Source organism: Eumetopias jubatus, unplaced genomic scaffold (genome assembly GCF_037043125.1).
Source record: "Eumetopias jubatus isolate StellerSeaLion01/CBP00866 unplaced genomic scaffold, mEumJub1_p1.0 scaffold_9, whole genome shotgun sequence".
Taxonomy (NCBI): Eukaryota; Metazoa; Chordata; class Mammalia; order Carnivora; family Otariidae; genus Eumetopias; species Eumetopias jubatus.
Window position 1 is genome coordinate 95,689,600 of NW_028274815.1, and position 25,776 is coordinate 95,715,375.

At 43.7% G+C, this 25,776-nt stretch overlaps 1 protein-coding gene across 4 annotated transcripts in view; it reads right to left on the reverse strand.

Annotated features, from left to right (window-relative positions):
- RIN2 (Ras and Rab interactor 2) overlaps positions 1–25,776 on the reverse strand; it is a 239,885-nt gene that overhangs the window by 56,435 nt on the left and 157,674 nt on the right. For 2 of the 4 annotated variants that reach the window (XM_028123720.2, XM_028123718.2), the window contains exon 4: positions 6,063–6,163. In XM_028123720.2, the coding sequence (XP_027979521.1) occupies positions 6,063–6,163 (101 nt within the window). Of the gene's footprint in view, positions 1–5,659; positions 6,332–25,776 lie in introns of those variants that run through there. The other 2 variants (XM_028123721.2, XM_028123719.2) reach the window with 2 other exon arrangements.

The following is a 25,776-nucleotide window of genomic DNA, read 5'->3' on the forward strand; positions in this document are numbered from 1 at the left end:
GAGTCACAACATACAGGTACTCTTACCTGTCTTCATCCATCATGCTTTCAGAAGCTTTAAATCCACACACCCATTCAAATAGCTAAAATGAAAAAGCAGCCAATACCAAGTGTAGACCTGGAGAACAGAGTATTTGGGAACTCCCATATACTGTTAGTGGATGTGTGAATGACTATAATGACTGGAAAATTCTTGGGCACCATTTACTGACGTTGAATATTTAACCATCCTACAACCCAGCAATTCCACTCCTATATTCCTAACTAAGGTGTGTCACCAAAAAACATGCACAAGAATGTATGTAGCAGCATTATTCAAAACAGACCCAAAGTGGAAACAATTCAAATATCCATTAATAGTAGAATGGATAAACCAACTGTGTTGGGTTCGCACAATGAATACTACACAAAACATTGAATGAAAGAAGTCAGAGTTAAAAGAGCACATGCTGTATGATTCCAGTGATAAGAAGTTCAAAAACAGGCAAAACGAATCTATGGCAATATAAGTCAGGAGAGTGGTTCCCCTTGGGGTGCACAGCACTTGGGGGGGGTGCTAGGCATGTTCTGTTTCTTGATCTGGGTGCTTCTATGTGGTATTGTTTACCACTGAAAATTAATCTAGCTGCATACTTATTGGTGTGCTTCTTCTTAATCATGTTTTACTTCAGTGGAAAGTTTTTTTTTTTTTTTTTTATAAAGCAGCACTAAGTGAGGATGGGTTGCTCCAGAAGGCCACAGAGCAACTACTACAGTCACCGTGGTACTTCAGGAGACTTACTGGAGTAGAACACTGGGCATCTCTTCCCCAGACTGTAAGCCATGGATCTTCTCTTCTGACCGTGTGTTCTAACATCAGTCAAGTGGAAAAAGCGAAGGGTTGTACCAGGGACCAGCAATCTGAGCTTCCTGTGGTTTGGGTATCAATGCCATTGCATAGCTGCTGGGAAACTGAGAACTTCCTGGGGCACACAGACCCTTCCAGAAAAAGTCAGTGGTGGTGACCAACTGCTACACTATAGTACTGGGCAGAGCAGGCCAAGGTATTTTTTAATTCTGTGCATCTGATTCCGGGGTGGGGGAGGGCTGGTTGGGGGTAGAGTTTTAAGACCCTGGATATCCCCCCCACCGCCCAGTGGTCCACTCAGACTGGAGTGTACCAGCGAGGTAAAACGGGAGTGAGGGGAGGAGAGGAAGACGGCAAACAAAGTTAACAATAGCCTTGATAACCCGGTCCAGCCAGGCCCCCTGCATCCTGCAAAGCCAGCCTGAGCCTCATCTCGTGAAGTTGCTTTGTTCAATCCCTCTACTCTACCTGTGGACAAAGGGAACTTCAGAGACTTGTCTTAGCCCAGAGGTGATGGGTCCAGATGGCAATGAGGGTGGAACACTGCCTACATTGGGTCTACTGTGCTAGCCCCACCTGAAAGGAGACTGCAAAATCATGGGGGAGGGAGAGGAAAGCACAAAGCCTTTATTTCCCCACACTCTAGTCTCGGGGGCAGTGAAGTGGAGAGCAGGAGGAAATAAGAAATAGCATTTAGAGAGAGCAGAAAGAAGATATCCTTGATCTCTCTCCTGGCTTCCTAGCCTCTTTTTGGTAAAACGCTAGCAGAGGGCATGGAGTTGATTTAATCAGATGCTCCTCTATCGGCAGACGTTTACAACAGCCCTGAACCCAGAAGTGAGGGAGGAAGCATGGCTGGCACGTAATGGGAAGGTGCCCTGGTCCCTCTTTGCTAGGGAGCCAGCTTAAGGCCCATAGCACATGTTCAACTTTTGATTTTTTTATGCACCAGCTGGGGTCCCCTAACTGCTTTACAGGGTAATGTCTTGTTTCTGCAAGAGGCTTCTGATGCTTTAATACCTTTAGAATCTCCAAAGGGCTGGCATCTTTCATTCGTCCATTCAAATACTTACTGAGTGTATGCTACATGCCAGACACTATTCTAAGGCCAAGCCCATGCTCTCAGTGTGCTTCCCTCCTTGTGCTGGGAGGCAGAAAATGCACAGTTTAAGCAAGTGACCATATATGTCAGATCTGTACAAGTTCTATGAAGAAAACTCAAGTCACCTAAGGTGATGGAAGAAATGAGGGTCCTAAGGTGAATGCTTCCTGGAGGAAGGGAGTTCTAGGCAGAGGGAATAGTTAAGTGGCAAGGCCAGGAGGTAGGAGCCTTCTGGGCAAGGAGCCGGTGGGGCTGGAGCAGAGGGACCGAGAGGGGACAGGTTGTAAGAGAGGAGGGCAAGGGGATGGGAGGAGTCAGAGCCTGGGGCATCTCAAAAGCCTTCACGATGATTTTGGTTTTAATGAATGAAAAATACCGAAGGGCTTTGAACAGAAGTGACATGACTTGGATTTGGGTTAACAAAAGTCAGATCCTTCTCTATGCTGCTTAAATAATAGCCCAGGGAAGGCAGGATGGGTGAAAGCAGAGGCACTGGGCAAGTGTCTCCTGCAGTGGTGCTGATGGGGGAATCTTACAGGTAGAGCTGCCAGGGTCTAGAGATGGACAGAAGAACAGGTATGAGAGATGGAGAGACAAAAGCCCTCTGTGAGTCCCAAGCACCTGCAGGTATGGTCACTGGGATGGGGAAGACCAGGGAGGAAGCAAGGTTATGAAAGAAAACCGAGGTCTCAGTCTTGGTCTTTGTAAGTTTGAGATGCCAGAAGTTGGGCTGAATGGACAGCTAGAGGCAAACATCTGGATTCAAACAAGGACCAACCTAGGGATCTAAGTTGGGAATTCCCAATATACACAGGGTATCAAAGCCACGGACTGGATGGGATTAACTATGAAATTACTCTAGAGGTCTCTTTTAATAAACAACATATTGTATTTACTCGCTGCCAGCATTGTGCAAAGTTCTTTACAAATATTAACTCACTTAATCTTTCCCACCACCCTCAAGTCAAGCTCTATTATTATCCTCATTTCACTGATGTGCACACCGAGGCACAGAGACTTTTAAGTATCTTGCTCAAGGTTAGTGGGAGAGAGAAGGTGGGGGGTGGACAGGAGAAGAGAGGCTGTAGGCTTGAGCTCTGGGTGCTCCGGGATTAGGAGGTGAGGGAGATGAGGAGGAACCAGCTGGAGACCACAAGCAGCAGAAGGTGAGGAGAGAGGAAACCAGGAAGTATGGTGTCCCGAAAGCCAAGCCAATCGAGTGTCCCTAGAAGGGAAGGGAAATCAACTGTGTGGGATGACGCTGATCGGTGAGGAGGTCAGAACTGACCACTGGATAGAAAAGTGACATCTTTACTTTCACTAACCTGGTTTTGAAATTAACTTCCTCCCATTTTGAATGCAGGCCAACAAATCCCAGTAGTTTGCACAGTAGCTGAGACTCTGTCACCAATAGAAACCCCACACATTTTCATTGTTGGTGAAGAAGTACTGTTTCTGGCCATCTTTGCTTCCAGAGGACAGCAGTTTCTAGACCTTGCTATTTAACGTGTTTATAATAAAGAAGTACCTATGCTATGAAATCATGCATTTTAAGAATTCTGATCATTCTACTGCAGTAGAATTGTTTTCCCTATGTCCTCCTGCATATTTTATTTTATGCACTGAAAATATTAATCTGATAAGGGGGTCCATGAGACATGAAAAGATTAAAAATTACCTCAATATTAACGACAAAGGAGCAACCAAAAGCCAATGCAGGTAGAGAAACAGCATTCCTAACCTAGGGCACCAGCGTGGCACTTAGCCCAGTGTTCAACAAACGAAGGGACCATAGACACTCTGTGGTGACTGTGGCTGGGGTAGGTGAGGCTGTTATCACAGCTCACACTCGCCAAGGATGCCACAAAGGAAGGCGACATCCATGCATCTGTGCTGCAACTGGAACGTGCTCAGCCAAGGTCCTGGGGGAGGGGGGCAATCTGTCTTCTCTCTACAGGGGTTTCACTTGAGGTGGCTCCGTTACTCTCACTAACCCCTCTCCTTTCCTTTCGTCCACGCTTTGGGCTGCTCTGTGCCAAGCTGACCTGCTGCTTCCCTGTGGCCAGGGCTCTGCTCTGCTTTCATTCTGGAAACAACGGAAGGTCCTCTTCACCCTACCTCTCCCATATCTGGCCACCTGGACATTGTCGGGCAAAACAGAGGAATTAACAGCAAAGTCACGACTCCCTGCCTCGGCAAAATCAGCGAGAGACCCCATCACAGAAGCCACAGCCTCATTAGTCAGACAGGTCCCGCACAGTAGAATGAGGGCCATCCTGGAGATTTAGCTCCTAGGGTAGTTAGGAGAGTCAATGAGCTGGCTGCTGTGACGCACTTATAACAGTGGCGGGCACATGGTAAACACCGTATGCATTGTTCAACTAAGATAGTCTTGCCTTTTCTTTCTTCCCCACTAAAAAAACACCAAGTAAAATGCATCTGAAATTTCACGAATTCATTGTTAACCAACATAGCATTCAAGAATAAGTGACATTAATCTGAAAAACATAGTTATTATGGAATGCTTACAGTCATTCTTAAATTTGAAAAGAAAAAGATAGAGATGTTAATGACAAGATGGCAGCCCTGCTTACCCAGCCCAGTGCCTACTGCTGTCAGATGTCAAGATCGTGATGTGATGGCCTCTGATGTACCATCACGTCTTCCAGCAAACCTAACATCCCTGGGCCTTACACATTGGGGGCGGGGTACTGCCACTGGTGTCCATCATCTGCAGAGCTTGGGGACTATTTTGCTGTGTTGTGTTCCCTGGATGTGAGAGAAATCAGCCACTAAAGCTCTCTTCTTTGCCCTTTGGCACTAACTGGACTCCTACATTTATTTTGCTCAGTAATGCAAAGGGGAAAGGGAAATCCACTTCCACGGAGTTTGGCACTATTCTGAACGTGAGGTCGAGAGTTTTTAATCAAAAATCAAAAATTAGCCATTGAGGTCCAGGGAAATCAGAGAGAATGCCAGGGTGCTGCTGCAAGAAGCTTGGGGACCATCTGGTCTACTCTGTCCCCCCAGCATTTTTGTAGAAAAGGGGAAGAAATGGATGGCATGCAGCATTTCCACAGCTAAGGGGGAATATGGTTTCTCCAGAGACAGAGGAGAGTTAAAGCACCACCTTCCAGCTGCAAAGTACCTCCTTGCGATTGTCTGCTCTCTCTGCAGTCTAGGGCAGGGAACAAGTTGGGCTGGTTTGAAACTTGCTCGGGCAACCAGCACCACCTGGTTCACCCGCCCTTGCAGGATTCCTGCCTGTCTCATGACTTGTGAGCAAAACCCACTCCGTGAATCTCACCTCATACCTGCACCAGGCTGCCTCAACCCGTACCCTGGGAAAGAGGGGAAAGTTAATAATGAGCCTGGCCTCCAAGGCACCAGGTGTCCATGTCATTTTTTAGTGATTATATTCTGTTGCCTTTCCTAGCAATGAATTGCAGCATTCAAGAGCTAAGATGAGGTTGGAGTGACCTCCTCCAGCCTACCACCCCCACCCTGACCTCTGCACTCCCATTCTCCCTATAAAGACCAGTCCCTTACAGCTAACTCAGATCGGATACGATACGAACACAACACGTCATGCTTAACAAGCATAGTATATTGCCCCCCACTCTTAGTTATTTACAACCACATCCAAACTCCAACACACTGGGTCACATTTTAGGCCAATGGCCATGATAAGCGCTGGGGTTTTTTTCTGACCTGAGAACGCAAAATGAGTCCATCCTCTTTAGGGCGCCCCTTTACACCTTCTGGAGACTGACATGGGCTACACTGAATTCTATTTTGCACGCGGAGGATCCTGCTGCGTTATTGTTTCCATCACTGTTGAGTAGGTGGATACGACAGATAGAGCTTTAGGTTTCCGGGTTCTGGTGCCAGGAGGCATTGAAAGGGTGTAAAGTTCAAGTGCCTTCAAAATGATTAAAACAAACAGACAACTGGTTCCTAGGCCACTCCCACCTCCTACAGAGAGCTTCATCGGGAGAGGCCACCACACTCCCAGTTCCCAAACTTCTGAGAAGCCACCGAGATGGCAGTCCTCGTAGCTGCTAGGGTCCACTTAGCCCCCATCTGACGCCCGGCACCTGATCGTCTCTGTCACCTGTGGGCTTCGTTGGGTTCCAGTCCATTCTCCAGGCTGACATCTGTCTGCACCATCTCCTGTTTCAGTTCTCCGAGCTCCGAGACGATTGTGTCAATGAGCTATTCAAAGACAAAAATAGTGTGACGTCAGGCAGTGGAAGAGGCGTGCCCAGAGCCTGGGGAGCTTCAGCCGCTTCAATAGGAGGACAGAGAAGACCACCTTTTTTTTTTTTTTTTTTAAATCCCGGCTGTGTGAATTTCCTCCACCCGGAGGAAAGAAATAAAGAGGGTGGGAGCAGCTTTTTTCTAAAAAAAAAAGAGGAAGAACTTAGGTTTCGGTACTGCCCTCAGAAAAAGGATATGACACCCAGTTTGGTTTCTCAACATACAAAGAGGAATAAACAAATCCTGGTAAAACCAGGCTTCCACATTCATTTTGTCAAAATCAAAACTCAAGAGGAATTCCCTGAATTAAAATTTATACAATCATTGTTCTGGCTACAGAAATAAGCGTATTTGTTTTTGTTTTTTTAAGATTTTATTTGAGAGAAAGAGAGAGCACAAGTAGGGGTGGGGTGGGGGGGGAGAGGGGCAGAGGGAGAGGGAGAAGCAGACTCCCCACTGAGCAGGGGGCCCGATGCGGGGCTTGATCCCAGGACCCTGAGATCATGACCTGTGCCGAAGGCAGATGCTTAACTGATTGAGCCACCCAGATGCCCCAGAAATAAGAATATTTAAAAGACATATATAGTTTGCAATTTCCAGACATTAAGCTTACTCATACTATTCTTTGCTTTTTATTTATTTTTTTGATAAAGAAGACTGTGCGAGGAAAGGGAAGAGAGAGGGCTGCCTGGGGTGGGGAGTGGGTGAAGTATAGGGGGAACGCAGAGGGAGATGTGCCCTTCTCTTGCAGAAGGCTCATGCACACTTGTATCTTCTACCCACACACCTGGGGAGAGGTTACATCTGCCCCTGAAGGCTGATCTAAACTCCTGAGCCCACCTAATCACTCATCCAACAGAATCCTTCCTGGTGCTAACTAGGCCCTCTATGTGTAGAGCAGCTGTTCTCAAAGTGTGTCACTGCTCCCTGATTTTAAAAAAATCATAGTTATTTTTTACATAAGTGTTACTTACGTCATCATGTAATAGATTTATTATTGTTTCAAAATAAATATTTTTAAAACATTTCTCCATTTTAATTCCCAATACAGCGAGCATCTCGTAGCTGTGATCCATGTGAACTCAAGCTCTTTGGGGTCCTCCATAATTTTTAATGGATAATGGGATCCTCGGGCTATAAAGTTTGAAAATCACTATTCTAGCTAAAGATAAGTGTTGTCTTGCCTCAAGCAGATTTATCCCACCCAGGCGCTGGCAGAAACTTCATCTGAGCTTACAGGCTCTTCTAAACTGTTGACCCCATCTATTCATTCATTAATTCAACAAACCTTTACAGGCACCCACTTCATGCCAGGCGCTACAAGCACGGAATAAGGTGGACAGTTCTCGCAGAGATGATAGTCCAGTGGAGTACAGACCACAGCCCTGAGTGCTGAAAAGTGCCAGGATGAAAACAGAACAGGGTGATGCTATAGGGGGCAGCTAAGCGGCCACCATGCTAGGTGGGATGGGATGGTGACGGTGGATCTTTGAGGAAGTGATGGAGCCCTGAACAACAAAGGAGCCATGAAAAGATCAAGGGAAGATCCCTCCATACAGAGAAAGTCCCAGAGTCTGGGAAGGCACATGGCAGGAGAGGCAAACAGGGACCAGAGCTCGTTGGCATTCTAGATCACAGTACCCATACATTTGAGTTTTCTACACTAAGAATCATCAAAGGGCTTTAGGAGGGGAAGACATTTTCTTGGTTTTATGTTCTAAAAAGATCACTTTGGCTGCTGGCTAGAGACGGTTTGTAGGGGCAAGAGGAGAAACAGCAACACCAGTTTGGAGGCAACAGAAGGGATGCAGGCAAGAGTGGGCCAGGTGGCTTGGACCAAGGTGCTAGCAGGGGAATTAGAAAGAAGGGGGGAAATCCGAGAACAATTTAACACAGAAATTGATAGAAGTTGATGGACTTCATATAGGAGCAGTAGGAAGAGAAGAATCAATACAACTCCTAAGTTTTTGACTTGATTATCAAATAAGTAGATGGCAGTGCCATTGACTGAAATGGGGGAGGATTAAGTTTGAGGAAGAAATTGAATTGGATATTAGGTCAGTTATGTCTTGATTTTCTTATCGGCCATCAAATAAATTTGGTAAGTGGTTTTTGATATTCAGTATAGAGATATTTATACATTTGGAAGTCACTAGCATATGGGCTGGCATTCCAAAGCCCTGTGACAGGGAGAGAATATCTGAGGGGAAGGTGGACATGGAGAAGGGGTCCCTGCAAATAGCTCTACATGCTCCCAATGCTTGGAGGTCAGAAGAAGGGAGGCCAGCCAAGTCCTCCATGCTTGATCCATCCCTGTTGTGCGTGCCTGGGATGCAAGCTATAGGCAAACATTCTAGAAGCACTGGGGACCTGGAAGAGAAAATGATCAGGAGATCCCTTTTATATATATCTCACTGGCAAAAATTTAAAAGTCTGACAATATTTGAGAATGTGGGAAAACAGGAACCCCAAATGCTGCTAGAGGAGTGTTATTTGTAGAGCTCACTTTGAAGAGCAATTTGGCAATGTCTTATAAAGTCAGAGACACACAGACCTCCTAGATACACACTCTAGAGAAATCCAGGCACATGGGTGCAAGGAGACCTTTATAAGAATATTTCTTCTCCATTATTTGTAAAAAAAAAAAAAAAACCCCAAATTATAAGCACTTAAATGTCCATCAGTAAGAGAATGGGTAAACTGAGGTATAGAATACTACGTAGCAGTTAAAATTAATGAACCAGAGCTATAGGTATCAACACACATATAAACAGTAATGCTCAAAAACTTCTCATAAAAGCAAAAAAAAAATAAAAAAATAAAAATAAAAAAACAAACTTGAAAAGGGTTACATCCAGTATATAAAATTGAAAACCATTCAAAACTGTACAATACTATAGTGTTTATAAATATACACATAGATAGACAACTCCAATGTGTGATATGGGGGTTATAATCTTAGTCCAGGATAATGGTTACCTCTGGAGGAGAATGGATGAAGACGTTCACAGGTCAAGGGGCTCAACCACTATGAGATTTTATTTCTTAAAATGAAATGGCAAAATTATAAGGTTTGACAGAGCTGAGAGACGTGTGTTTAGCAGTATATGTGATTTTCTGTATGTTTATTTGTAATCAAAATTATTAGAAAAAGAAAAAGGGGTGGATGGGCATGAAAATGGAAGGAGGTGGAAAGACTGAGAAGGTAGGCGTGAGTGGGGTGAGCAAAGGCAGTCTGAGTGTCTGTGCTGAAGACCCCCCAATCTGGGCTGGGTCACCCTCCCATTCTGGGCCATGGCTATAGTCCTGGGCAGGAGAGCCACACACAGGAGGGTCACCCACAGCCTCGGGCAAACCTAGGACAAAGAGTTCCCAACCCCAGCAAGGAGACAGGTCACTAGACACAATCAGCCTGTTCACCCTCAGTCACCCTCACGGCCACCATATTAATGTGAACGTAAACATAGCCTTCCCCAGGAGAAGCCCTTGATCTTCTCTGGCCAGACTGTTCCTCCTGATACTGGCCTTGCTGACACCTTCAGTAGTGTCTCAAGGCCTCCACACGCCACACTTGCTTCCTTCTGTGTACCTAACCAAACACAAAGAACCTAGAAATTGTGGTTCTCACTCAGCCGCACTCAGATGGCAAATCATGAACACCACCATTGATCTGTAATGCAGAAGGGATGTGCAGTGACGCCTGAGACACGGAGGTGTACAAGGACAGAGGGCCCCCTGCCTGCAGGACTATGAGACCCTCCTGTCACCCTCCATTCTGCCCCAGCCCACCCACCTGAGGGCACAGACTCTCTGAATGATCTGTTGTTACACCAACCAGGCCCCTCCACCCGCCAAAGTCATCCCCAAACATCTGCTCCTCCCCAAGGTCTGCCCTGGTGTCAATGATTGGATTTGAGATGTTTCCCAAATTTTCCCAGATACATTTGTGTGTGTTTGTGGTTTTGATACCTGCAGATGTTTGATCGCATCCTTTATGCTCTTAATACATTTTATTTTTGAGGCTAAACAGAGATAACTTGCCACCCACAAAGGGAGGGGGAGCAATTTTAAGCTAAGCTTTCTCGTGTTTAAGACAACAGGACTTTCAACCTAAGCGCTTTATCAAAGTTGGTGTCGCAATCGAAATTTCTCCAAATCCACTTACACAACCCAAGACCCCACCACATCCCCGTAGCTGTCTAGAATTCCTGTAACACAGGGAAGGGGCTGCTTAAGCATCTGCCATGCAAGCACTGCTCTTCACAACCCTATCTGCTGGCCCAGGATGTGTGTGGACACTTGGGAAGACGGCCACGGGACCAAGCGGCTCTTATTCAGAGCAATCGGAGCAAGACAGGACACCAGGGTGCAGGGCCACCAAATCAGTGAGACAGTGGTTCTACCAAAAACACAGCATCTGTATCAGTTCCAGAAAACTACAAGTCGTGAGGAAGGCCCCAAACCAGTAAATAGACAAGGCAGGCAAGTCCAGGGTGGGGTCTCTGGGTCCCCTCCCTCATTCTACTCAGAAACCTCTGTTCACCCCTCTCCCTCCCAGGTGAGCATTTGTGCATACCAAAGTGCCAGGAACCTGAACTGTTCACCTGGGTGATTTTCATGCCAGTTGGCATCCAGGCCAAGGGTAGGAAGGCCCGGGTTCTTCCCCTCTGAGATCACACCTAGGGCTCGGCCTGGGCAAGGTGGGGCCTGCAGCGTCCCAGGCTAGAGCGGGATCTACACCAATTTGTACCACTTTGTAATCATTCTGGTAATCTCCCCGGAGGCGGGAACCTCCTGTGAGGGGCCACAGTGCCAGCAGCGGCAGCGTGGACCAGTGGTGAGGGCACCGGCTCTGGGCTCAGAAAGACCTGCCTTCAAATCCCACCTGAGCGCGCCCCTCTCCCTGCTTGGTTGGGTCCTGAACCTTGTTATTAATTGTGAGCTTTGCCACAAAGCAGAGTGATACCTGAAGACGCTTCAAATAGATGCAGATACCTCCTAGCCTGGAAAGAGGCCATTTCATTACCGGGAGCAGACCTGGATCACAAAAGACCCGTGTTTGTGGCATCCGGTCTTCCTTTGACGGCTGCCCAGAAGTCTCTAATCTCAACATCTGCCCCCTAGACGCCAATTTTCCCCAACCAGGGACAGAAGTCTTGATGCCATCCCTGCTCGCCCGGGAAGCTGGAGGGAGGGAAAAGAGAGGCACTCCAAATCTTGTGTTCTTTCTTTTAGGGTTAGATAAAGGAGAAAAATTCTCTTGAAGGCCAAGTGGAATTAAAAGGAAAAAGTGTTTACAGAGCAAGTTCTGATACAGCGCTCTTCAAATGGCAAGTCAAACTCAGGAATGTTATTGTGGTTTGAAAAGGGGATGTGTTGCTGATATGGCGAAGACTTGAAACCTAGGGTGTGGGAAAAGTCAAGTGTTTTGCTCTCAGCTCTGGAATTCTATTCCCCTCGTGCATCAGCTTGGCCTTGGGGTGTGATGTGCCTTTACAGCCCCCATCAGCCCTGTGGGATTAGACCTACCTCCAGGTCATGAAAAACCACATCACCCAAACAATCCCTCTCCTGTCTATTTCTGTTGAGCCAGGGGAGCCTCATGGTCTGGTGGGTACATCCCATGTTTGGGGCTTTTCTAAAGTAGTCTGGAAAATAATGGGTTCCTTATCAACCTTGAGATGATCTTTGCCCCCAGGAGCTGTCACCATAGAAACAAACAAAATAATGAAGGCTTCTTCCTTCCACTTGCAGAGGAGTGTCTAGAAAATGATGGTGGGGTACCTCAGAACCCTTTTCTTTGTTTGTTTTCTAAACTTTGTGTGCCACATCCTCCGGGGTGTTTCCATTTATATTTTTGAAATTTAATTATAATAGCAAACAAAAAACATGAATACATTCTCATTGAAAAACATAAATTGTTGTCATTAAAGCTAATGTCCCTTAACCATCATCCAGAAGTCTTTCACCTACCCAGAGGTAACCACTATTAGTTTTGTGCACACCATTCTGTGCTTTTTCTACCCAATGGAATTATACTGATGTATTGTCCTTTGGTTCCCTTATTTTACTCAATGAAATGTGGGATTTATCCGCATTGATACATGAAGCCCTAGCTCATTCTTTCTTTTTTTTACATTTAAAAAATTTATTTAAATTCAATTAATTAACATATAGTGTGTTATTAGTTTCAGAGGTACAGTTTGGTGATTCATCAGTTGCATATAACAGCCAGTGCTCATGACATCACGTGCCCTCCTTAATGCCCATCATCCAGTTACCCCATCCGCCACACACCTCCCCTCTAGCAACCCTCAGTGTGTTTCCTATGATTAAGAGTCTTTTACTTTGTATCAAAAACTAATGATGTACTATACCTTGGCTAATTGAATTCAAATTAAAAAAAAAGTCTTTTATGATTTGTCTCCCTCTCTGATTTCATCTTGTTTTATTTTTCTCCCCCTTGCCCTATGTTCTTCTGTTTTGTTTCTTAAATTCCATATATGAGTGAAATCATATGCCAATTCTTTCTCTGATTGACTTATTTCGCTTACCATAAGACCCTCTAGTTCCATCCACATAGTTGCAAATGGCAAGATATCATTTTTTTGATGACCACATCTTTATCCATTCATCTGTCGATGGCCATCTGGGCTCTTTCCATAGTTTGGCTGTTGTGGACATTGCTGCTATAATCATTGGGGTGCAGGTGCACCTTCGGATCACTACATCTGTATCTTTGAGGTAAATACCTAGTAGAGCTATAGGGTAGCTCTATTTTCAACTTTATGAGGAACCTCCATACTGTTTTCCAGAGTAGCCACACCAGCTTGCATTCTCACCAATAGTGTAAGAGGGTCCCCTTTCTCCGCATCCCCACCAAAATCTGTAGTTTCCTGACTTGTTAATTTTAGCCATTCTGCCTAGTTCATTCATTTTAAGTGGGAATAGTTTTCCACCCTAGGGATATACCACATGGGGATATACCATGTATCCATTCTATTTTGACAGACGCTTAAGTCATTTCCAGTGTTTTACTGTCACAAGCAGTACTGTGTTTAACACCCTTGTGTACTGCGTGAAACCTCACAGAAAATGCTGAGCTTCAATCATGTAAGAGGTTATGAGATGGCGCTATGTGGCTCTTCTGGTGGCTGTGCCAAACTATACTGCCTCCACCATCTTTGAAAGTGTCCCCCTCACTTGTCAGTGTTTGATTTTATGAAACTTTTAACCTTTGGCTAATCTGATGAGTATAAGTGGCTTCTTATTGTTTTAATGTGCTTTGCAGAGATTATATTTTCGTTGTTATATGGATTTCTTCCTTTGAAGAATTGCCTGTTCATTAATCTATTGCTCATCTTGGGGTTTCTTGGTTTATTTCATTAAACTGCAAGAGTTGTGGATATGCACCTCTTGTCTCAAATATTTAAAAGATTTTCTCTTGTACTGTTTTTTGTTTGTCTTTGTATTTCCTTAAGCATTTAATGTTAATAGAATAAAAATTTTTCATTATGGCTCCTGTTTATTGACCCTTGTCTAGGAAGACTTTTTTTTAGGTTTATTGACTTATTTTATTTTTTCTTTAAATTTTTTATTGTTATGTTAATCACCATACATTACATCATTAGTTTTTGATGTAGTGTTCCATGATTTATTGTTTGTGCATAAAACCCAGTGCTCGACGCAGAACGTGCCTTCTTTAATACCCATCACCAGGCTAAACCATCTCCCCACCCACTCACCTCTAGAACCCTCAGTTTGTTTTTCAGAGTCCATCGTATCTCATGGTTCGTCTCCCCCACAAATTTACACCCCTTCATTCTTCCCCACTGCTATCTTCTTCTTCTTCTTTTTTTCTTAACATATATTGAATTATTTGTTTCAGAGGTACAAATCTGTGATTCAACAGTCTTGCACAATTCACAGCGCTCACCATAGCACATACCCTCCCCAATGTCCATCACCCAGACACCCCAACCCTCTCACCCCCCCAACACTCCAGCAAACCTGTTTGTTTCCTGAGATTAAGAATTCCTCATATCAGTGAGGTCATATGATACATGTCTTTCTCTGATTGACTTATTTCACTCAGCATAACACCCTCCAGTTCCATCCACGTCATTGCAAATGGCAAGATCTCATTTCTTTTGATGGCTGCATAATATTCCATTGTGTATATATACCACTTCTTCTTCATCCATTCATCTGTCGATGGACATCTTGACTCCTTCCACAGTTTGGCTATTGTGGACATTGCTGCTTTACACAATGGGGTGCAAGTACCACTTCGGATCCCTACATTTGTATCTTTGGGGTAAATACCCAGTAGTACAATTGCTGGATCGTATGGTAGCTCTATTTTCAACTTTTTGAGGAAACTCCATACTGTTTTCCAGAGTGGTTGCACCAGCTTGCATTCCCACCAACAGTGTAGGAGGGTTCCCCTTTCTCCACATCCCCACCAACATCTGTCATTTCCCGATTATTATTGTTTATTTTAGCCATTCTGACTGGTGTGAGGTGGTATCTCATTGAGGTTTTGATCTGGATTTCCCTGATGCTGAGTGATGTTGAGCACTTTTTCATGTGTCTGTTGGCCATTTGGATGTCTTCTTTGGAAAAATGTTTGTTGATGTCTTCTGCCCATTTCTTGATTGTATTATTTGTTCTTTGGGTGTTGAGTTTGATTACTTCTTTATAGATTTTGGATACTAGCCCTTTATCTGATATGTCATTTGCAAATATTTTCTCCCATTCTGTCGGTTGTCTTTTGGCTTTCTGGACTGTTTCTTTTGCTGTGCAAAAGCTTTTTATCTTGAGGAAATCCCAATAGTTCATTTTTGCCCTTGATTCCCTTGCCTTTGGCGATGTTTCTAGGAAGAAGTTGCTGCGGCTGAAGTGGAAGAAGTTGCTCTCTGTGTTCTCCTTTAGGATTTTGATGGACTCCTGTCTCACATTTAGGTCTTTCAACCATTTGGAGTCTATTTTTGTGTGTGGTGTAAGGAAATGGTCCAGTTTGATTCTTCAGCATGTGGCTGTCCAATTTTCCCAACACCATTTGTTGAAGAGACTGTCTTTTTTCCACTGGACATTCTTTCCTGCTTTCTCAAAGATGAGTTGACCATAGAGTTCAGGGTCCATTTCTGGGCTCTCTATTCTGTTCCATTGATCTATGTGTCTGTTTTTGTGCCAGTATCATACTGTCCTGATGATGACAGCTTTGTAATAGAGCTGGAAGTCTAGAATTGTGATGCCGCCGGCTTTGCTTTGTTTTGCTTTTTCAACATTCCTCTGGCTATTCAGGGTCTTTTCTGGTTCCATACAAATTTTAGGATTATTCGTTCCATTTCTTTGAAAAAAGTGGATGGTATTTTGATGGGGATTGCATTGAATGTGTAGATTGCTCTAGGTAGCATTGACATCTTCACAATGTTTGTTCTTCCAATCCATGAGCATGGAACGTTTTTCCATTTCTTTGTGTCTTCCTCAATTTCTTTCATAAGTATTTTATAGTTTTCTGAGTACAGATCCTTTGTCTCTTTGTTAGATGTATTCCTAGGTATCTTACGGTTTTGGGTGCAATTGTAAATGGGATTGACTCCTTAATTTTTCTCTCTTCTGTCTTGTTGTTGGTGTATAGGAATGCCACTGATTTCTGCACATTGATTTTATATCCTGCCACTTTGCTGAATTACTGTATGAGTTCTAGCAGTTTTGGGGTGGAGTCTTTTGGGTTTCCCACATAAAGTATCATATCATCTGCACAGAGTGAGAGTTTGACTTCCTCTTAGCTGATTTGGATGCCTTTGATTTCTTTTTGTTGTCTGATTGCTTTGGCTAGGACTGCTAATACTATGGTGAATAGCAATGGTGATAGTGGACATCCCTGCCACATTCCTGACCTTAAGGGGAAAGCTCTCAGCTTTTCCCCATTGAGAATGATATTCACTGTAGGTTTTTCATAGATGGCTTTTATGATATTGAGGTATGTACCCTCTATCCCTATACTCTGAAGAGTTTTGATCAAGAAAGGATGCTGTACTTTGTCAAATGCTTTTTCTGCATCTATTGAGAGGATCATATGATTCTTGTTCTTTCTTTTGTTAATGTATTGTATCACGTTGATTGATTTGCGGATGTTGAACCAGCCTTGCAGCCCAGGGATACATCCCACTTGGTCATGGTGAATAATCCTTTTAATTTACTGTTGGATCCTATTGGCTAGTATTTTGGTGAGCATTTTTGCATCCATGTTCATCAAGGATATTGGTCTGTAATTCTCCTTTTTGATGGGGACTTTGTCTGGTTTGGGGATCAAGGTAATGGTGGCCTCATAAAATGAGTTTGGAAGATTTCCTTCCATTTCTATTTTTTGGAACAGTTTCAGGAGAACAGGTATTAATTCTTCTTGAAATGTTTGGTAGAATTCCCCTGGGAAGCCATCTGGCCCTGGGCTTTTGTTTCTTGGGAGATTTTTGATGACTGCTTCAATTTCCTTAGTGGTTATAGGTCTGTTCAGGTTTTCTATTTCTTCCTGGTTCAGTTTTGGGAGTTGATACATCTCTAGGAATGCATCCATTTCTTCCAGGTTATCTAATTTGCTGGCATAGAGTTGCTCATAATATGTTCTTAGAATTGATGTATTTCTTTGGTGTTGGTTGTGATCTCTCCTCTTTCATTCATGATTTTGTTGATTTGGGTTATTTCTCTTTTCTTTTTGATAAGTCTAGGCAGGGGTTTATCAATCTTGTTAATTCTTTCAAAGAACCAGCTCCTAGTTTCGTTGATCTGTTCTACTGTTCTTTTGGTTTCTATTTCATTGATTTCTGCTCTGATCTTTATAATTTCTCTTCTCCTGCTGGGTTTAGGCTTTATTTGCTGTTTTTTTCTCTAGCTCCTTTAGGTGTGGGGTTAGGTTGTGTATTTGAGACCTTTCTTGTTTCTGGAGAAAGGCTTGTATTGCTATATACTTTCCTCTTAGGACTGCCTTTGTTGCATCCTAAAGATTTTGAACAGTTGTGTTTTAATTTTCATTGGTTTCCATGAATTTTTTTGATTCTTCTTTAATTCCCTGGTTGACCCATTCATTCTTTAGTAGGATGCTCTTTAGCCTCCATGTATTTGAGTTCTTTCCGACTTTCCTCTTGTGATTGAGTTCTAGTTTCAAAGCATTGTGGTCTGAAAACATGCAGGGAATGATCCCAATCTTTTGGTACTGGTTGAGACCTGATTTGTGACCCAGAATGTGATCTATTCTGGAGAATGTTCCATGGGCACTAGAGAAGAATATGTATTCCGTTGCTTTGGGATGGAATGTTCTGAATATGTCTGTGAAGTCCATTTGGTTCAGTGTGTCATTTAAAGTCTTTATTTCCTTGTTGATCTTTTGCTTAGATGATTTGTCCATTTCAGTGAGAAGGGTGTTAAAGTCCCCCACTATTATTGTATTGTTGTCAATGTGTTTCTTTGCTTTTGTTATTAATTGCCTTATATAATTGGCTGCTCCCATGTTAGGCACATAGATATTTACAATTGTTAGATCTTCTTGTTGGATAGACCCTTTAAGTAGGATATAGTGTCCTTCCTCATCTCTTATTACAGTCTTCGGTTTAAAATCTAGTTTGTCTGATAGAAGGATTGCCACCCCAGCTTTCTTTTGGTGTCCACTAGCATGGTAAATTGTTTTCCACCCCCTCACTTTCAATGTGCGGGTGTCTTGGGGTCTAAAATGAGTCTCTTGCAGACAGCATATGGATGGGTCTTGTTTTTTAATCCAATCTGATAGCCTGTGTCTTTTGATTGGGGCATTTAGCCCATTTACATTCAGGGTAATTATTGAAAGATAGGAATTTAGTGCCATTTTATTGCCTGCAAAGTGACTGTTACTGTATATTGTCTGTGTTTCTTTCTGGTCTATGCTGCTTTTAGGCTCTCTCTTTGCTTAGAGGACCCCTTTCAATATTTCTTGGAGGGCTGGTTTCGTGTTTGCAAATTCCTTTAGTTTTTGTGTGTCCTGGAAGATTTTTATCTCTCCTTCTATTTTCAATGACAGCCTAGCTGAATATAGTATTCTTGGCTGCCTATTTTTCTCGTTTAGTTCTCTGAAGATATCAAACCAGTCCTTTCTGGCCTGCCAGGTCTCTGTGGATAGGTCTGTTGTCAATCTAATGTTTCTACCATTGTAGGTTACCTATCTCTTCTCCTGAGCTGCTTTCAAGATTTTCTCTTTGTCTCTGAGACTCGTAAGTTTTACTTTTAGATGTTGGGGTGTTGACCTATTTTTATTGATTTTGAGAGGGATTCTCTGTGCCTACTGGATTTTGATGCCTGTTTCCTTCCCCACATTAGGTAAGTTCTCTGCTATAATTTGCTCCAATATACCTTCTGCCCCTCTCTCTCTTCTTCTTCTGGGATCCCAATTATTCTAATGTTGTTTCATCTTATCGTATTGCTTATCTCTCAAATTCTGCCCTCGTGATCCAGTAGTTCTTTATCTCTCTTTTTCTCAGCTTCTTTATTTTCCATCATTTGGTCTTCTGTATCGCTAATTCTCCCTTCTGCCTCATTTATCTTAGCAGTTAGTGCCCCCATTTTTTATTGCACCTCATTAATAGCCTTTCTGATTTCGACTTGGTTGGATTTTAGTTCTTTTATTTCTCCAGGAAGGGTTTCTCTAATAACTTCCAAGCTTTTTTCAAGCCCAGCTAGTATCTTTAAAATCATGATTCTGAACTCTAGGTCCAACATCATACTAAAGGCCATATTGAGTAGGTCCCTGGCAGATGGTACTACCTCTTGTTCTTTTTGTTGAGGTGATTTTTTTTGTCTTGTCATTTTGTCCAGAGGAGAATAGATGAATGAGAGAACAAAATGCTAACAGGTTAACAATGTCCCCAGAAAATATGCTCTAAACAAATCAGAAAAGACCTGAAACCAGGGGAAAAGAAAGGGAAAGAAAGAAAAAAGAAAGAGAAACGAAAGAAAAAGAAAAAGATAAAAACAAACAAAAACAGAACAAAACAAATAAAAGCAGAATATGATCAAATATGATCAGGCTAGTGCATAGATCAGTGCCACACACTAGATTTTGGGTGTATTTTGGTTTATTGGAAGAAAGTGCCTCCTAAAATTTTAAAGAAAGAAAGACTTATATATGTACCAAATAAGGGTTGATACAATGAAGGGGTGTAATATGACTGTAAAGATGAAAGTCATAAAAAATTTTATAAAAGGAATTGATAATGTGTTTGAAAAAAGAAAGAAGAGAATTTAAAAAAAAAAGAAAGAAAAAAAAACGGGGAGAGAATGTGATCAGGCAGGAGACTAGAACAAAGCCATACACTAGTGATTTAGGGTATATTTTGATCTGTTAGAAGAAACTGTATCTCAAAATTTTAAAGAGAGAACAACTTATATATATATGCCAAAAATAAGGGTAACTATTATGAACGGATAGAATATGACTTTAAAATGAAAAATAAAAATGTTTTTTTAAAAAAGGGATTGATAAGATGTTGGTTGAAAAAGGGAAAAAGAAAAATTAAAAAAAACAGTTAAAAAATTAACTTTGAAAGACTAATGAATCATGGTAAAAAAGCCATGAATTCTATGTGCAGTATTCCCCTAGTGCTGGAGTTCTCCCGTTCTCATTGATCGATAAACTTGGTCTTGGCTGGCTGTTCATGCTGATCTTCTGGGGGAGGGGCCTGTTGCCATGGTTCCCAAATGTCTTTGCCGGAGACGGAATTGCCCCACCCTTGCCGTCCGGGCTAAGCAATCTGCTCGGGTTTGCTCTCGGGAGCTTTTGTTCCCTGCAAGCTTTCCATATGGCTTTGGAGGACGAGAGTGAGAATGGTGGCCTCCCAATCTCTGCCCGGAGGAGTCGAGAACTCGGGGCCCTGCTCCTCACTGCACCCCCAGGGAAAAGCAGTCAGTCACTCCCATCTCCCCGGTCTCCGGCCGCACTCCATGGTCACCCGGCCTGTGACCATGCATTTCTATCTGTGGCACCCAATTCAGTGTGGAGTCTCCAAACCCAGCAGATCCCTGTGGTGCGCTCCCATGCCCCTCCTCCCGGGGGAGGAAGGGGAGTCTCCCGGATCTGCCACTTGTTGGGTCCCTGCTGGAGGAGCAGTGGCCCAACTGTGCCACTGATCACAGTTTATGGCAACCCTGAGCTGAGAGCCCACGCCTCGGCTCCGTCTCTGCAGCTGGCGTCCCTGCTCTGATACCCAGGAGCTCTGCTGCACTCAGGTACCCCCAGGTTTGTGTGACCCCAAGCGTCCTGAGACCACGCTGTCCCAGCGAGGGTTCACCCCCCCGCTTAGCCACTAGAGTGACGTCCCTCAGCGGAGCCGACTTCTAAAAGTTCTGATTTTGGGCTCCGCGGTTCTATCACTTGGTAGAAGTGGCCGACGGAGGCCCCCTCCCCCGCCGTCTATCTTCCTGAATATCGCCTCGGATTCACTTCTCCACACGTCCTACCTTCCAGTAAGTGGTCGCTTCTCTGTTCAGAGAGTTGTTGCTACTCTCCTCTTCGGTCTCCTGTTGAGTTCGTAGGTGTTCAGAATGGTTTGATCCCTATTCAGCTGAATTCCTGAGACCAGACGAAATCCAGGTCTGCTACTCCTCCACCATCTTGCTCTGCCCGCAGCAAGATTTATTTACTTATTTTAGAGAGAGAGTGACGGGGGGGGGGGGTGCTAGAGGGAGAATCCCAAGCCGACTTCACACTGAGCATGGAGCCTTTTCAGGGCTCAATCCCAGGACCCTGAGATCATGACCTCAGCTGAAATCAAGAGTCGGAAGCTTAACCAACTCAGCCACCCAGGTGCCCCTAGGAAGACATTTCTTATCTTGAAGTTATAAAGTTTCCTTTCTTTTCTGCTGAGACTTACATATAGTTTTGCCTATTTACATATAATGTACTTATTTATAAGTACGCCTTTAATTCATCTGAAGTGTAATTTTATGTATGGTATGAAGTCAGGACAAGGAGGGGAGGGAGAACTCAAATTCGGTCCATGCTGGGTTCCCCAAATCCCTAAACCCCACACTCTGAGATGGCTATATCTGCCTCAAGGTGCCTTCTCCAGGCCAAGGAATGCGCCAGAGGGTTGCCACTTTCAAACATGCCCAGAGGCTGGGGATGAACTGTGAGGCAGGGGATAGAACTCTGCCCTCGATTTTTTTTATTCCAAATGGAGAGCAGATGAACTCAATAGCATTTTTGCAAAAGTCCATCTTAGCCCTGATGATTCAAAACATCCCCTAATCACAGCCAGAAACTTCCTATTTACTAAAAACAATATTCATTCTCTTTTAATTCCATTTTCTACTTTGGAGTTAAGAGAGAAAAAATACCTCCACATACACAGAGAGAAAGGTAATATGCAACCCACCCCTGTACCCTCCTCTGGGTAAAGTGAAACGAATGGTTTGATGTGAATAACTTTCTGTTTTTAGCTCAAAGTAGAAAAGAATAGTGTTAAAAATAGAAATACTAGGCCCCAAATGGAGTCCCTTGTGCAAAGCCCCATGTCACAAACCAGGACTTCATGCCTAACCTAACTCCAGTTGTAGACTCTCCCAGGAATGGTATTTTATTTTATTTATTTTTTTTTAAAGTTTTATTTATTTATTTTTTTTAAAGATTTTATTTATTTATTTGACAGAGAGAGAGACAGCGAGAGCAGGAACACAAGCAGGGGGAGTGGGAGAGGGAGAAGCAGGCTTCCTGCAGAGCAAGGAGCCCGATGTGGGACTCGATCCCAGGACCCTGAGATCATGACCTGAGCCGAAGGCAGATGCTTAACGACTGAGCCACCCAGGCGCCCAGGAATGGTATTTTAAACCAGTCTGCAATTTCCTAATCAACACAAGTAAACTAAAGGACAGATCCCTGCCCTTCCCCCGGAGGAAGGTGACCAGCCTGAAACAAACCTTTCTTTTGTTGATGACTTCCTTGTCCCTACTCCCTTTTCCTATGCATGTCTTCCATTTTATACTGCTCCTTTCTTTTTGCTGGACAAGGTGCTGCCTCATTCAGAAATTGTGGGCCAATTAGACCTTCAAGTTTACTCAGTTGAATTGTGTTTCCTAAACATCAGTATTTAGAGGAAACAAACACAAGTGAACAAATCTAATATCTAAAAGCAGAATTTGGCTAAATGACTGGCTTGGAATTCCTTTGGCGCTGCAGCTTCAAGCACTGTGTCCTTGAATAAATCATTTGACTCTTTAAATTTCCTCATCTGTGAGCTGAGAACATGCTGAGGGCTGCTTCTTGGGCCTGTTTAAGAGTGCACTGAGGTGATGCAGACAAAGTCCATAGCAGATGTGCATTTTTAGTATTTGCTGGTGGGGAGAGGGCTTACCAATTACATTGCCCACCCATAACAAAAAAGTCAGAGGCCTGGTTCAGAGGGTACTAGAAGTACAGAGTGGGATTAAGGTAGCAGGATGTGTTGGCTCATTGTATGTGTTGGGGGACACAGGTCTTTGTACAATGTCCATGAGAAAGACCTCCACATGCTATGTCCCTAGGGGCACATCAATTCGATGGGGCTTCTTGGGGTCCAACAAGCACGAGTATTCATAAAATGGATAGAAACATTTGAAATTAGGAGATTTCCAGAAAATTCAGGACCTGGTGTGCTTTGTGTGCATCGGTACCTTCTGGGTCCACCTCAAGATATTGATGGACAAGGTTTTCATAGCCTTTAGCCTCTTGGAGCTTCCTCAGATCTGAAAACCCCTGTAAACATCAGGCAGCACAGTGGCCTCTCCCAAGACCAGTGTTTCCACCAGAGGGGGCCCCTAATGCTTCCCAAGAGTGGTCAGGAGGAGGGAACCTGGCCCTACACAGCCAGCCCCAAGGCCCTTGTCAAAGCATGGCTCAGGTAGCCAGAACCTGCTTTGTCTGGTGCACAGGGACCAAGAAGGACCCTCAGAGTCAGTCCTTGACCAATGACAGGTGGGTGATGAGGTATAAATGCCCCAGCTCCCTCTCCTCTGGTGGAGACAGCTGAGAAGACCTATACTGTCCCCAAGCTCCCTTTAAGATGGAGCCAAAGTTATCTTCAAGGGGACTTTGCTTGAAATTGGACTCTTGTCTGACCTCCTTCCCTGCCCCACTCCTCTATGGGTTTCTCTTGGGAGCACTTCTTGATAAGCCACTTTCATGAAAATCTTTAGCTCTGCACCTATTTCTGGGGAACCTGACTTAAGATAGCCCCCAGCCTTCACTCTTGGCTCTCCTCTTTCACCATTTGAGGTGGATGGTTCTGCCTGTGGGGTTATTCCTGGAGCCAGAGGCTCTCTCAAACGCCCCCACCTGGATGTAAATCCCAGAGTAGGAACCATGTCTTTTTGCTCCCTGCTATATCTTTGGAGCTCAGGCCAGTCCCTGGCACACATGAGTTGTTGAATGAATGAGTGCTCTTCCTCCTCTGCCTTCCTCTTGGTAACTTCCCTGTTCATTTTCCTCCTAGACCAGGGCTAAATCAGGACATGGAGTGGGTGGCACTCCAGCCAGTCCATGAGAAGCTCAGCTGGACATGGTGGGGAAGTCACTGACATGGTGGTAGGCACTAAAGGGCACTGCTCAAGATTTTTCAATTATTTACCACCAACAACCATCTATATAGCTGCACATTGGAATACACTGTATTCTGATCCACCGTTAAGCTCTCACGGAGCAGAAGCCATTGGCTTTAAAACATGGTCCCTCTAATGACGAATTTGTAAACTGTTTCTACTGACCCATAAGAGAAGCCCAAATTGGCTCTGCCTCACCAGACAATCAACACCAAGTACACACAGGCCGTGAGGGTCTGGGAGGACCACACTGGCATAGATGCTGCTCATTCTATTCAACTTCTAGAGGCTGAGCCCAGAGTTTTTTGAGTTTTGTTTTTCACCATATTTGAAATGATTCTGCAAACACTGATATAACTTTAAATTTAGTGTATCCTGCAGCGGGGGAAGTTTTTAAAGAGACACACAGTGTCTGTAGTTCAATATATGAAATATGGAAGCAACGTGTATGGCTGCATCTTGAGCAATCATTCTGATGAGGTCCTAATTTACTTGGTCAGTTGTCTGAGGCCAGTATTGTGTTAGATTTCTCAATGACTCAGAAGTCACAGATTATCACCATATTACTGCTCGTGGCTTTGAGTTTTAAGGTTAAATAACAAGCTCAATGGTAGAAGGGCCACAAAGCACAGGGTTCTTTCTAAGAGTCTTTTGCAGCCCTGGTTAGTTTCAGCATTTGTGTTTTAAATCTGATTTTGCATTTTTTTCTTTATGTTTTTACAAAATGTTTAAGCATCAGGCTCTGGGTCTGCAATAGGGAAGAAAAACAAAAATACAGTGTGCTCCATCAAATTAAAGTTACTACTAATTATAAGGCACACTCTTATTTTATATGCCATCAAGAAAAAAAAAGCTGCCAATTATAACTATGACACACTACTGACTGTAGCATGCAAATGATTTCAGAGAGGACACATTTTGGAAATCAGTAAATCTTGAAACTGAAATGTGCTGATCCGTGTCTTCTGGAGCTCAAGTTGGAGAAGCCTGAGGTTGTAAGTTGGCTTGTTTTGCTGTCTTGTCAGTGACAAACCTGCTGTGTGGGGACTAGCATCTTGGAGTTTACAAAATGGGGGCTGGCGAGATGACCAGCAGGCATTCAGGCCTCCTGGGTTCCACCTAGCATTCTCTCCAGGTGTGACAGGGCTCTCATGGAAGGCATTCTACCTTGACCATGGCTGGAACCCTGGCAAGAGCAGACTCCTGCATCCTGAGCAGGTACTTCTCCCCCAGGTCCCTGGGAAACATGAAGCTTGAAGCTCATTGCCATGGGAAATATGCACTAAAACCTGAGTGTGGTGCCCCTTTGGCCTTCAAGCATTCAGAGGAACTCCAAGGCCAATGGAGCTTTGGGTGGATTTACCACTGCGATCAATCTCATCCATAAATCAGTTCAGCCACAAAGGGTTTGTTCCTACAGTTAACAAAACTGTGCAAAACTTGATGCCAAAAAAGTTCCCTTTCAAAGTCATAGTTGGACACTGGATAATAAACTTACCTAAGGGTCACCTGGAATGTCATTTTGTTTGACTCTTTTCTTTTGATGAAAGCCCAGACTCCATACAGTCAGATGCAGAACACGTGGAAGATTGGTAAGTTGCAAATGGTATTTGTTTGGCAGAAAAGATAAAAAAGATTTTAACTTTATTGCCCTGGACATCTTTAGCCACTTTTGTATTAGGTTGAGCCATATGAAATTACAATTGTTTCAAGGTGACAAGATTGTTGAATATTAACGGTCTCAAGCTTACATCTAACCTTACAAAGTTAGACACACAGAGCTGGCTAATGGCAGATAGTAGAGCTGGTTCAACATGGGATTCTTTTGTCCCATGACTACTGACCAGTCTCTGCCATCTGGAATTGGCATTAACATCCTGTTGATTATTTCTTTAATGAGTTAAATTGATCTTTGACACACGGTCCTTAAGTATTTGTATGAGAATTATAGTTTTCACTTCTGAAAA